Genomic DNA, 15,058 nt, shown 5'->3' on the forward strand with positions numbered 1-15,058 from the left:
CTGTTTTTGTAGGCTTTACCTTCATTCTTCTCTTTCTGTTTTCTACCCAGTCAAGTCATACAGAATTTATACTTTATTTATGAATTTATGCTGGAGAGATTGCTTAGTGGTTGAGTGCTTGCCTGTGATGCCTCAGGACCTCAGTTCAAGGCTTGGCTCCCCAGGACCCATGTTAGCCAGATGCACAAGGGGACGCATACATTTGAAGTTTGTTTGCAGTGGCTGGAGGCCCTGACACACCTATTCTCTCTCTCTCTCTGTCACACTCAAATAAATAAATAAAAATAAACAAAAAATAGAATTTATACTTTTCTGAGCAGTCTTTTGGGATTAAACATTATTGTTGCCTGGCTGGTTGATGTGGAATATTCATCATGTATGTATATATACATACATACATATATATATATATATATATATATATATATATATATATATTCGCTCTTAAAAGAATTTATTATCTTCAGACATTGGTGGATACCTTATTCTTTGAAGAAGAGTTAATGGGGTAAGAAAGGAAAAAAGAAGTAAAGAAGATATAAATAAAACTACTCCGCAGGTTATCTGCCACATTACCTATATGCCTGCCCATTTCATTAGGGGAATAGTTTGGAAAGGAAATTATTTGTACTTAAGAATAGAATAGCTGACACTGAAAACATTGGGTGTCCTTCATAGTTTGCTTTTTTATATTTATTTATTGTATTGCATTTGAGAGAACATGAAAACATGATAGGTAGTCCACAGTACTTACTAGCCAGTATTTTACAGCCTTTGGTTATCTGAAACAGCTGGGCACATGGCTGGACTTTTGAATAAAGCTGATATTTATTGATACTTTATACAATGTGTTCTTTTTAGAACCCAAGCTTGACAGTACTTACTATCTTCACGCAGTGTGTATTTCTTTCCATAAACCACAAAGAATGTAGCTCCTGCTCTGAACTTTAGTAAGCACTGTATAACTGGAGATGAAACAGCAAGTTCTCTTTGTTAAGAGATTCATAGCCAATCCAGGAACTTCATGTTAATAGTTACAACCTGTAACACAAGAACAGTCTCATGTTGCACTTTTTACATTGCAAATGCTCATCTTACTTTGCATATAATTTTGACACATAAAAGTGAAATCAGTTTCCTCTAGAAATTGATGCTCTTGCTTAGGCTTCAGATTTCATTAAATATAATTAATTTACAAGGCTTCCATATTTTTCCACATATTATTTACTGGATGCTTTTGTCCATCAACATCTGTTGTTTTTTACAAGGATCTTTCCCCTTTCACTTGGGATATGAATTATTGTAGGATAAGGGTTAATATTCATGTATTGTCCCCACTTGCTGAATTGAGATCTCAGTTTAATATCTCAGTTGATTAAACAGTAGTCCAATAAGCAAGATATTGCTGGCACCTGCATGTGTTCGTCTCATAAGAGCACCCCTACACACACACAAGCATCTGCAATAATTTGCTTAATTTAGCATTGATAACAAGTGTTAGTTCCAAGACAGAATGTACATTTTCTAATTTTTAGCTTTATGAAGCTTGCTGATATTAAACCTAAGTGTGTTTAAATAAGGAAAATCAAATGATTGCCTTTGCTCTTTCTTGTAGTTGTTTGGAGCTGTGGTGCAGCTCATTTTGACTGGTGTTTCTTTCACTGATTCTCCATTGCAGGTTGAGGTTGGAAAGAAAAAAAAAAAAGCAAACACAAAAGTCACACCAAGGGAACAAAGCAAACTAGAGACAGTGCAAATGCAGAGAATTATTTTTTGGAGGGCTACATTGTCAAAATTCTGTACAATACTCAGAAACAGAATAAAGTTAAGAAACAAAGAGTAGAGTCTATGTCCGTTCTCTTTACTTTAAAATCACCTCATTATAGCGCTTTAAAAACCATTTGATAAATTGTTCATTTTAAGAATGCTTGGTAGTCAAGATACATGAATGTGTTCTACTTTTGATAAATCGGGATTGAACAACTTAATGAATGCACCACATGTGGAGGTATGCATAATTATACCACACACACCCAACCATTAATATCTTCTCTGTGAAATGTTTGGGACTGTAATCACAGCTCTGATTATATATTATGTGAATTTGAAGAACACTATTATATTGGGTGACTAGTGGAATTTGGTAACAATGCATAAAAATTGGTATTCTGGAAAGGGTTGCATTTTAAATTGTATTCTTTCTTGAGTCTGCAGTGGATTTCATGGCTCATCTAGCTCACGGTAGGTTTGTGGCTGATAGATTGAAACCTTTCTGCTGAACAGTCAGCATCAGGTACCATCTGTCTCCCCTTGGCTTGGAGGTCTTGCTTTTCTCATCATTCATTCAAAACAAAAGTCTAAAAGAAAATTCCCTCTAACATTTGCTGCTAATTCACTGTTCCATACTTAGAGGGCAAAGCACACTTTAGTACGTTTAGTAGGGGCCCTAAGGATGTGTTCTGTAATAGGCAGTTTTCATTTCTGGTCCTCAAGTGAAGAGGTCTGTTACCACATTTTTCTCTACTTACATACATTTTGGAAACCCCAGTTTCTTTACATTGTGAGATGACCTTAGAAGTTATGGAGAATAAATTTCCTTTTTTGATTTTTCTAAAGACATCTCTAGTGTTACAAACTGTGATACAGATATTAAATGGTGGAGCAATTTCAGCCCACAAAAAAATGTTGTCAGTAATTGTTTACATTTCTGAACTCAACAATACTTACTTGCATGTGGTAATTTTTTTAAATTATTTCAGTTATTTATTTGCAAGAGAGGAGAGAGAGAGAGAGAGAGAGAGAGAGAGAGAGAGAGAGAGAGAGAGGGAGAGAATGGGCATGCCAGGTCCTCTAGCCTCTGCAAACAAACTCCAGGTGCATGCACCACTTTGTGCATCTCGCTTTACTTGGTACCGGGGAATCCAACCCAGACTGTCAGGCTTTGAAAGAAAGTGTCTTTAACCATTGACCCATTCCTCCAGCCTGGGTATAGTAAAATTTAATATAAAAGAACTTTTCAAAACAGGATGGGATGATATTTTTCTTCAGTTAACTCCAATTTAAGCCAAGATCATTCACCATTAGCCACATTTTACAGTTTTTTTGCATTCACTAGGGATATTTTTGACATTACCCAATAGAAAAACAACTTGAATGTTCTTTATATAACTCGAACAGCTTTTATTAATCATGATAGTGTGTTTATTGGCACTCAGGCACTCATCAAAGTACTGGTACTTGGACCAGCAACAGCCACATCCCTTGGCATTTGTTAGAAACGTAGTTCTTAGGCCTGCTCCAGAGTGATGGAACTCAGAACTCACAAGGTGTCCAGCCAATGGACAGACTTGATGTCTTTAAGCCTTCCAGGTAACTCTCATGCAGGCCGCATTCTGAGAGCCATTGTATCAGAGATCTTATCACCTTAATTTGCTAGATGACACAATTGATGTTCAGTGAATTCCGTAAAGCTGGAAGGCAGTAACTCTTCAGTGAGTTGCAATGGGGGACATTTCACTGTTCACAATAAAGAGAATGGGTTGTCAAACTGTTAATGCAGGAAAATTAACCTAGAAGTATTAATGACATAAGTAACATTTTTGTGGTCCTGTGCCTTGGGGTTCTCATTTTGTCCATCATTTTCTTCATTGTAGAGGAGAAAGGGACGCAGCTAATTCAGGGGATGGCTTTTCCATGCAAATAGAAGCAGGAGTCCTTGTGTTAATTATCACTTTCCAGCAGAAAGAGCTCATGAACATCACTCGCACCTGGGTCTTTCCGTGGCACATTACCCACTTCAGTATCACCCTGGGTGTTTTCCTTGCAAAAACAATTTTACACACGATTAAGAGGAGTTGCATAGTTCCATGGTATCAGAATGAATCCCTAAGGTATCTGGCATTAACTATCCCTCCATGACTTGGGCAATGAGCGCTTCCTCCAGCTGAAAGTAGAAAAGTGTTCATTATCTGTAATATAAAAGTCTATGTAATGATGCTTGCTACAATGTAGGTTCTTTGTGAAAGCAATTTGGGCTTTGTGTATAATCAGGCAAGTAACATTTCAGTCTATTGTTTGTTCAACTGGGAGGAGTAACTTTGAATAGCAAGTGTTGCTATAATTTCAGGTAAACATACGATGTGCATGTAGAGATCTTATTCTATGTCCACGTTAGCCACCATGCAATTGTAAGGAAAAGTACATCAAGCATGAATGTCAGTGCTTTATGAGTAAGGACACAGAGTGGACTCAGGTACTGACCCTAGATCTGAAGGTGATGACTGCTACTTGGTGCTGCTGCACCACCCCAAGGCTCCTGTGGTTTTCTTTTTTTTAATTTTTTTTCATTTATGTTTACTTATTTGAGAGCAACAGACAGTGAGAGAAAGAAGCAGATAGAGAGAGAGAGAATGGGTGCGGCAGGATCTCCAGCCATTGCAAATGAACTCCAGATGTGTGCGCCCCCTTGTGCATCTGGCTAAAGTGGGTCTTGGGGAACCCAGCCTCGAACCTGGATCCTTAGGCTTCACAGGCAAGTGCTTAACCACTAAGCCCTCCCTCCAGCCCCTCCTGTGGTTTTCTGAACACCGTTTCTGCTTCTGTATATTTTGACCTGACCCTTATTCCCTCTAAAACCACTTCTCTTCACCCACTAGAGAGTTCTTTTTCATCTTAATGGATTGGATAAAAAGATACCATGTTCTTCCAAAGCCAGTGTACACCTTGCCAGTATCCAATAAGGAATGAATGAATGAATTAGCGAATAGAATCTGTACTTGATCAAATTTCTTAAACCACCATCTCCAAAATGCACCCGAATTTCCAAGTCCCAGTGAGGAAGAAGAAATCTCAGCACTTCCATTCTGTCTCTGTTTATGTCTTTTCCTATAACAGACTTTCACTCTGTCTTCTGTCTTCCAAATCTCCACTTGGTTTCCATCTCCCAAGTTAAACTTCATTGAGCCAGGTGTTTTGTGTTACTGTGGAGGTGAAGAAACTTCCAAAAGTGTGGTTTCCGCTTCCCTTTGGACAGTTCTACAGAGAAGACATTGAATCCCAGGTTGACACTAGATACCTTCAGTATCTTCATTATGTGGTACCTCTGGGAGAAGGGACAAAATGCTCAAATGTCACTGGTCCATTACCTAGGAATCAAAGTTAGTTATGTGGAGGCACTTGAAGACAATATTTTCTCATTGGACCACAAGGCAATGCTTCTGGTGACAGAGTCCACTTTATAACTTGATAGCATGTAGGCCCCAAGCTTCATGCTCACTGTCTTGGGCGGGGGGGGGTTGATTTTCAGGATGTCAATTCCCTGGTGGTATTGTCTCTCATGTCTTCTCTTCACACTCTCTACACTCAGCCCAAATGTGACACTGAATCCCTCCCATGTGGATCCCTAATGACATTGTCAGCATACCTGAAGGTTTTCTATGTCTTTCTCCTGATGGCATTTTAATCCTCCCTTTCTCAGCTCCTTTCTTCCCGCACTGTTCTCTGTCTTGAAGTGTCTATGACCATGAATACTTAGGAAAAACCCAAGTTTCTGGGCCATTCTTTAAATTATTTCTCCAACTAAAATGAACCAGCTTTATCCCTATTTCTCCTCAAAGTTTAATGGTTCCTCCATAGTTCAATCAGGAGAAAACTCTATTTGCTAACATCTCATAGCAGTTAGCTTTAATTTGACATGCTTGTCCTTATCATGAGCACATATATTTCTTCATACCTCCCCACTTGATAGAAATCTGGAAAAGTGATCATATCTGTGTGTCTTGTGTTCTAGGATAGTGTGCATATTATAGGTGTCGATAATGTATAATGAAGTGTGAGGATGGTGGCATGAGGTTGCTGGGTATAACAGGTTGGTTGTGGGGTTGCAAATACAGACCAATGCATGAGTGAGCTAATGGAAGTCATTTCTCCTTCCTTTTTATCTGCATTGTCCTCCATCTCTTTGACTTCCTTTCTGCCCACCTACAGTCAGGATTACTATTCAACAGTAGAACAAACAAGCTTGATTCCTTCTGATTTCGGAATGGCTTGGAGGATAACTGTACTATATTCTTTCAAAATGTTTTAGAAAATATATCAGAACATATATTAAGCTGAACAGTTAACAGCTAGTAAGTAATCTGTTGGTTTTCATCCCAATTCAATAAGTTGCAAACTGGGTGGCAAGGAGGGGACAGCTCAAGCGCAAAGAAGTCCTCAAGCAAGTCTCAAGATGATATTATTTTTTTAAAAGCAATGTCAATAACATGAAGCAAAGTAAAAAGATCTGTGCAGTTGCTTAACAGTTTCACAATTTTTTGCCTTCCAGGAGACGGAGCTGTTAGATCTCAGCCTTGTCAAAGATGCCAGGTGTGGGAAGCATGCCAAAGCTCCCAAGGTAAGAAACAGAGCCGGTTCCCATACCAGCTGCTGCCTTGGTTCTTTATCTGTGTCATGATGTCAATTAATTGCCCCAATTAAAAGTTTCTCTGTTGTGGATGTTGTAAAACATAACAGCCAGAATGCCACAGACACTTACACTTTTATTAAAAAATGGGAACAATGAGAGACCATATGGATAAAATGTAGGGGACTGCTTTTTGCTCTTGATACTTTTATCTGAGGAGAAAAAAATAATGCCACATAGTTACAGGTTGAACATTCCTACTTAGAAAATCCAAACTGAAATTTTCTGAGTGTTCAAAATTCCACAAGGAGAAAATTCTACACTGACCTCTCACTTTATGGATTGCAGTCACTAAAAATATTGTATTAAATTACCTTCAGGGTATATGTGTGGGGTGTATATGAAATGAGATTGAATCTATATTTAGGCTTGTGTCTCTTTCCAAGACATTATTTATTATATATATATATACAAATATTTTAAAACTCAAAAATTTCTGCAATTCAAAATTCTTTGTATCCAAGTGTGTTGGATGACATACTCAAACTGGATTTGTTAGTTCAAAATTGCTAAGGTACCCTTGACATTACTTGGACAATATCATTGAACATCACAAGTATTTGTGAAGCAGTTTTATTTATTTACATTTACTATCACCTGTGTACTTCAAATGTTCTACAGTACCATCAATGAAGCCAAAAGGTATGTCTTAACACATATTGGTAGTGACGACCAGAGTATTTCAGGATCCGTTATGTAAAATGTCATTGGTTTTGTTTTGAAACCTTTGTTTAAGAAATGTGCAGATACAGTTTATTTTTAAAGGTTATATTAAAGAATGGGATGAAGGAAATGCTTATTTTTAAAACTTATATTATCCATTGGGATATGTTGACTTGCCATCAAAGTGGTAAATGTTTTAGGGTTTAAATTTTCTCACTTTAGTTCATTTTGAGCTGAGAGCATTCTGACAAATCAAAAGGAGAAGTATAGTTACTATTTGGAAGCTCAAACTAGCAATTTTCTTTGAGTGTCTTCCTATAACTTTTGATTTTTCCTCTAAAAGTCACAATAGTTTCATTGCCATCCAGAATGATCCATTGCTTTGGAAATACAGAAAATGTCAGCTAGAACAATTTTTCTTCAGAGACGTAGCAGGGCAGAGCGTAGGTGCTGAAAGGGTCTGGCAAAGAGCAAGCACACAGAATCTGGAAGCATGGCTAAGAGGGTTAAAGTGATTGCCAGCAAGCATGAAAAGTGAAAATGTTTTCAAAGAATAATCAGGAATGTTTGCAAGAAAGCTTCTAACGGTGTTTCATGTGAAGCTACTTAGTGATTTACATTTATCTCCTTGTAGCAGGGAATTTAACGTCATAGCAAGCATCTCGTAATAAATGTTTATTGATGGTGATTCAAAAGTGTTCACAGTTTTTGGTTTAGGAAAGGATCTTTTCTTTTCCTCTTTCCCAATAATGTTTCAGCCAAATTTTATGTAAGCCTGTTGTTAGTGCCAAGATCTATAGTATGTCAATAAGTTAGCTATGAAGCTTATCTTTTAATCCAAGCTTTATTGGTATGATTTAATATCAATACTGGCTGAGGACACTGGTGTGCAATACATCAGACCTGGCTGCATCTCAGGCATCAGACTCAGTCAATTCCTGCCACATGGAGAGTTGCAGGCAGAGAGTTGGTCCTTTTATTACAGCTCACAGCCAGCTTATTAGAGAAGGGCTTTGTCTGTGGTTGCAGTTTGATAAATGTCTATTGAATATGGATGAATGAAGTGATGTAGCATCTGTACTCTGCTCAGCTGATAATTCTGATTATACTCAAAATTGCTTTTCCTCAGGATGCACCTTTATGACTCACACTTGGTTGTTTCCACTAACACTTTCTCTGAGGGACACATGGCTTCTTCTGTGTGATGTTGTTTTTCACGCTTTCTTCCTCTCCTCTTCCTACTGCTCTCTCTGAGTCTCATGTTATCTTAATATTTCCAAAGCTTGCTTTTTTTTTTTTTCCTAATACCTGCTTGAGCCTGTTTAGCCTGACTTCATTCTCCTGGGCACATGAGTGACAATAGGTGCTGCATAGAAATGCTATAAGGAGGCAATGAAAACAAAAAAATACCAAACTTTGAGCACAGGAGTTCTCAAATTGTACTATTCTTAAAATTACCTGGGAGGGTATTGGGGATATGGCTAAGCAGTTAAGATATTTGCCTGCAAAGCCAAAGGACCCAGGTTCACTTCCCCAGCACCCACGTAAGCCAGAGTACAAGATGTCACATGCATCTGGAGTTCATTTACAGTGGCTGAATGCCCTCATGCTCCCATTCTCTCTCTCTTTCTCTCTCCCCCTTCTAAAATAAATAAAATAAAATTTTAAAAATTACCTAGGAGACTTTTTATAATGGCTGATGGCTATTTCTCACATCCAAGGGGTCTGGTGTGACATTAGGGTTTGGAATGACAAATTGTCATCAGAGTTTGAACATTACTAATTTAATGTAGGCAGTACTCAGTAAACATACATTGGACATTATTGTTGCTATTACCATCTTTTTAAAATTTTACTTATGGTGCTAAAGATAGAACCAAAGGCCGCATACATGCTTCCCAAACACGCTACCACTGAGTAATACCTCCAGGCTCCTGTCCTCATGATTTTTGTTATTATTGAAAAATTTTCAGGACTGGTCTAGAATATGGATTATTTGATAAAGTGTTTTTCTGTGCAAGCCTGAAGACCAAGACCTGAATTTCAATCTTTAGAACACATATAAAAAGCTAGATGCTGTAATGGCCAACTGTAATCTATATGCCTAGGACAAGAGTGGAGGAACAGACAGGAGAATCCACCTGAAGCTCACATGCCAGGTAGCTTGACAAACAGACCAGTGAGCAGAAGATCCTTCCTCTAAGGATGTAGACAGTGAGGACTGGACTGAGGGCCCACATCTAACTATTGAAGTTGTCATCTGATCTCCATATGCATGCTGTGGCATGCTCATGCCTGCACTTATACACATATAAACACACACAGACACACACAGACACACACACACACACACACACACACACACACACACACTATTAGGTTGGAGAAGTTCATGTTCTCAAGAGGGATGAGAGTATAGGCCTTTCCAGAAAGGGCTTTATAGATCCCTAGGCAATAAAGATGTTGATATAAGTGACAGTGTAACAATTATTTTTTTGATTTGACAGGAATGATGTTACCCTGAATAAGCATAAACATAACTCATATCAAATGTCTGAGGGGGTGGCACAGCAAGTAAGAGTGCTTGCCACACAAGCAAATATGAGGGTCTCATTAACCCTGTGTTCAATACTCTGCACTCATGCAAAAAGCTAGGCAGGGTCATGCATGCTGGTGATCCCAGTCTTGTGTTAGAGGAAGGGACTTGAGAATTGCTTGGGCTCAATGGTCAGCAAGTCTGGCCCCTCTCCACAAAATGGCAGCTATGTGTTTAGTGAGATCTCAAATAAATAATGTGGAAGAACAAAAGAGGAGGACACCCAATGTTCTCCTCTAGTGTCCACATGTGTGGTGTGCACACATCTGCAAACGCATGTGCCTTCAACCCCTCCCCCCACAGTATTTGGCAGGAGTTCAGAGCTGGAAGATAGCTCATCCATTATTGTACTTGATTTCACAAGAATGAAGACACCACTATCTTTTCTAAAATGCCAGGAATAGTGGTGAACACTTATAATCTAAGCACTTGGGGAGGTGGAGGCAAAAGGATTACTGAGGTTCCTGCCAGCTAATCTTGCTTAATTGGACCCAGGGATAAACCCTGTCTTACAAAACAAAATAAAAAGAACACAAAAAATACAGTATGACATTCCTGAGGAATGAGGTTCTCTTTTCTCCACATGCATGTGTACACACCAGAATACACACATGCATGCATTAAAACACAAAATGTTTGCAATGTATTCAAAACTGCGATAACGTAACTCTGTGCAGTTAAGCCTTATTCTGGTGACAAACCAATAACTAGGCTTCTCTTTTTCTTGCCAGCCTCGATTTCATTTGTCTTTTCCATCCTCTGGTTTCCCACAGTGACTGTCCTCTGCAAGGCACTCTTATCAGTGACTGCCTTCCCTTCCTGACAAGAAGTTGAGAGGGTGTAGACTGAGGATCTGTCCAGTAGGGCTCTCCAGAAAGATGCCAGTAGAGTAACTGCTACACAAGGCATATGGCCTAGATGAGGGCGATTCAATCAGAGACCATGAAGAAACTGAAGAGAACACCACAGAACATAAAGCTGAGCCAAGAGAATCAGAAACTTTAGATCATCCTGGTCTGCATAACAAGACCCTGTGTCAAAAGAAAAGTAGATAATCAAAGAAGGAAGAAAGGAAAGAGAGAAAAAGAAGAAAGAAAATTGAGACAAAATGAAAAAAAGACTTGCCAATTCAGGACAAAAAGACATTATACCAAGAGGACAGACTGACTGTAAGACTTTCTGCACAAGCCATAGACTACAAAGGAAGGCAAAACATTTGTGGAACTGATATATATCAAAATGCTCAGGCCCCCTACAAATATTTATCCATGTATTCATATTATTTTTGTTTCTCACAGCATCTTGTTACATAAAAATTCAGCATCTAGTCGAAAATGAACTGTTTTCTATGCCTGCTGTGATTTGAAATAACATTTATAGAAAATGGACAAGGCATCTTGTACTGCCCTATTAATGAGTTTAAATGTTGAATCCTAACATAGTGCAAGCAATCCTAATCTTCTTTACTGCATACTGCCCTTCATCAAGTTACCACTTTACAATTTTCTCTTTGGAGAGATTTTGAGAGGCTGTTTTATTTAAATGTGCACTGGAGAAGAAAAAAAATTTATCATTTTAAATCTAAAATTTATTTTTCTTTCCATCCTCCATGTTACGCATGTTTACATATGAGGTGCTGTGGTACATAATTGAGATTCTGCTGCACACCTGTATATGATTTCAGAGGGATCTGTTTGCAGAAAGAGTGTTTGTCTCAGTAGCTCTGGACTTATTAGTAACTCCTGACCCATCAGATTAATTCACTAGCTTGTGTTCAGCATTAGTAAAGGAAAATAAATTTGAGTAGATTTAAAATATCCATCTTATGCAGAGTGACTTGTTTCATGAACATTCTCATGTACATTATATGTTCTCAGCTATATGTTCTAAGTGACCACACACAATAAATTTTTTGTGATATGCCATATGAGAATGGTTTTGCAGATGCTACTACAAAAAGATAACTCTGTCCTCATGATGGTTAGGTTATAATGAGTCCTGTGGTATACTGAAAAGTACATCAGGTGGGCAAGTGGAGCTGTCAGCTTGGTTGACGGTTGTGTCATAAATGAGCTGAAAGAGGTATGTTTTATGCTGGAGCCTCCCTTTCCTAATCAGTAACATGGGAGTGAATGGTGGATGCCTGGTTTCAGGTGTATTTTCTATTATCCTTTGAGTCCAGTTTTAAATGAGGAAGTTAACCAAGCCAAGACACTCTATCTTCCAGATTTGAAAAATGATGTCATTAGCAATAGGGTCTTACCATCTAATCCTGGTGGGAAACCAAGAGCCTTGGAAATAGCCTATAATGTTTTGAGGGCATGAGGGACCTCCTGGCCAGCAACTCACTGGAAGGTATCCCATCCCTGGCACTGAAATTTTTTTAATAACAATCTGTGGCTTCTAGGTGCTCCATTTTCCAAAAAAGTAGGTTTCCATATGACTTATTCATACCCTCTTAGATTTTGATTAGCACTCTCCCCACCTTTCCTTTACTCAGTCTCTTCCCCTGATCTCACTTAGGCCCTATTAATCTATTCTTCTACTTACATATATACTATACCACCCTATTAAGTCCCCACTCCCTTCCTTTCTGTTTCCTTTATATTCCCTTTCTGGGCTGCAAGGTCACTGAGAAATCCTGCTGAAGCTGAGCTGAAAACATTCTCCATGTAGACCAGCCAACAGAAATCTAGAGAAAGTTATGCTGCATGCAGTTCAGTGGGAGAGAGAGAAATAACCATTGGAGATACTCAACAGAGGACACTGCAAGCCTTAAATTTGGCCAGCCAGACCAAATGAGCAAAGGGTGCAATAGGGGCATGCCCGTTGTGGGAGAGACCAACTGCACTCTAATTATAATTGAGGGTCACTCCATGTTAATGAATACATGCCTGATACTGAAAACCTATGAAAGGGGTAGTCATGAGCCCTAGGGATATAACATATGCTGGTGTCTGGCTAAATGTATATACTACACTCATCAAACTAGCCAGTAAGCACTGCTCTTAATGTTCATAACCCATATATTAATGATACTTTCACGTTTGGTTAGAGAAGCTTCTTTTTTTAGATGACAGTGACCTTGGAATGACTCAGAAGTCACCATAGTGCTGAGAAGAAGTGATGGAGGAGTGCTGAGCACTGAAATATCTCTATCACACCTTCCAAGACTCAGAGTCCATTATAGAAGAGGTGGTGGAAAGAATGAAAGAGCCAAAGGAAGGGTAGGATTCCTTACAATGTGCTCCTCCAGACACTAAATAGCCTGGTTATCCATGACTTCACACTGCCTGACACTACCTACACAAGACCATCATAACAAGAGGAAATGATGATGACAATAAAATAAAATAAAATAAAATAAATAAAATAAAATAAATAGAGGTTGATTGTGAGGTTATGATGGAGAGTGGAGTTGCAAAGGGGAGAGTGGTGGAGGAAGGGAATTACCATGGGCTGTTGTCCTTAATTGTGGCAGTTGTCAATAAAAAATAAATAAAAAGAGGGTTTTGGGAGGGGATTATCATCATGGCAGTTTTTAATATTTATGACAGGTTCCGATAAAAACGTTTTTATTAAAAAATAATGTTGGGCTGGAGAGATGGTTTAGCTGTTAAGTGCTTGCCTGTGAAGCCTAAGGACCCTGGTTCGAAGCTCAATTACCCAGGACCCATGTTAGCCAGATGCACAAGGGGCGCATGCATCTGGAGTTCATTTGCAGTGGCTGGAAGCCTTGGTGCACCCATTCTCTCTATATCTCCCTCTTTCTCTCTGTCTGTTGCTCCCAAATAAATAAAAATAAACATTTTTTTAAAAAAAATAATGTAAAGCAAGTTGACTTTATGTAAAACTCCTTGTCATAGATATGGCCAAACAGGTGAACTTTCAAAAGAAAAACAGGGCATAGGCTCAACATTAATATGCTATGTAAACCAAAAGAAAACAGGACTGCTATCAAACACTGCATATGTCTTTTTGAATGCTATTCTCAACTGGACCAGCATGGTCGTGGATATCTCCCAACTTTGCTATGTGAAGTCCTCCTACTGACAATAGTCAGCATTCAGGAGTGCATATGGCCGAATCCTGGAAAATTTATCTACAGTTTGACAAACATACAAAGCGAGATGTTTCACATGCCCTAAAGCCAGTTCATTCTTTTGGTAAAAGACAGTTAGTTTATTACAGATATGTAATATTAATTTCAACATGGATTCCTTTGTAATTATCTAGGCACCAATTAAATTCTAGATGGAAGACAGTATGGGCCAAAATCACATGAGGCAAGTTAGTGTTAAATCAGTATTTAAAAAGTGATTAGGCTTTGCTTTTCTCTATGTAATCACTGTGTAGAAAATCATGACTCATTTTTCATTTTTTAATGATCTGACAAGGTGTCACTTAATGAGGATTTCTGCCTGGCACTCTAGGGCTATGGGAAAAACCACAGTGAACAAAATGGGCCGGCAGCTTGGTTCCCTGTATAACTTCTATTTTGGAGTAGTAGTGCTGGTAAACTTGGTCTTAAAAATAAATAGAACTCCCTGACTTTCTTTGCTTGCTGTCTTTTTGTGGGAACCGGTTAAGTTCTGTGCTGCCTGCCTGAAGTCACTGAGTGAAGAACTATGAAAACCATAGAGCATGTCATGGCCTCTGGCTTACAGGTAGGACCCAGCATGTCAGAGTGTGGGGAGGACAACAGAGAAAAACAAGGCAGAATAGGTAGGAGACTGCAAGTAATGATGGATGGAAATGCTTCCTGTTATACACAGCTTTTGAGTAAGTTCTATTAATAATGAGATGCATCCCAATGAGTAGAATTGGAAATTAGTGAGGAGTAGAAGTAGCTTGACCGCAGGAAGCATCCAGGCAAAGGGGCAGCCAGAGCAAGGGAAAACATGTTAGAGGAACAGTGAGAGGTCAATGCAACAACAGTTTTGCTCAGATATAAGAGACCATACCAGTGGCTTGGGCTGTAAAAGTAATAAGGTATCACAAAATTCTTAGCACAGAAACAAAATCTGAAGCACTGGAGAGTAAGTGGCTGGCTACTGGAAACACCTTGGACCATGGTGATGGTGAATTGTGACCCAGATGGTAGCTGTAGATGAAAGAAAAATATCACAACATCTAAATATGCACTGAAAATGGAATGAAAGAGTTATTAATGTGCTGGATATGAAGTATGAGATAAAGTGTTCAAGAACAGCCATCAAGTATCTTGACTTGATAAATTAGAAGTGAGTTGCTATGTCCCAAGAAGGAAAGGAATAAAAGAACACATTTTAGAATGGAAAAGTCCACAGTTTGGCTTTTGAATACTAAAGGCGGAG

The 15,058-nt window shown here is 38.7% G+C and overlaps 1 protein-coding gene across 2 annotated transcripts in view; it reads left to right on the top strand.

Moving 5' to 3' along the window:
• The window catches only part of Plcb1 (phospholipase C beta 1), an 855,615-nt gene that overhangs the window by 258,655 nt on the left and 581,902 nt on the right, over positions 1-15,058 (top strand). For both annotated transcript variants that reach the window (XM_004661511.2, XM_004661510.2), the window contains exon 3: positions 6,326-6,394. In XM_004661511.2, the coding sequence (XP_004661568.1) occupies positions 6,326-6,394 (69 nt within the window). The remainder of the gene's footprint in view (positions 1-6,325; positions 6,395-15,058) is intronic.

Source organism: Jaculus jaculus, chromosome 8, assembly GCF_020740685.1.
Source record: "Jaculus jaculus isolate mJacJac1 chromosome 8, mJacJac1.mat.Y.cur, whole genome shotgun sequence".
Classification (NCBI taxonomy): domain Eukaryota; kingdom Metazoa; phylum Chordata; class Mammalia; order Rodentia; family Dipodidae; genus Jaculus; species Jaculus jaculus.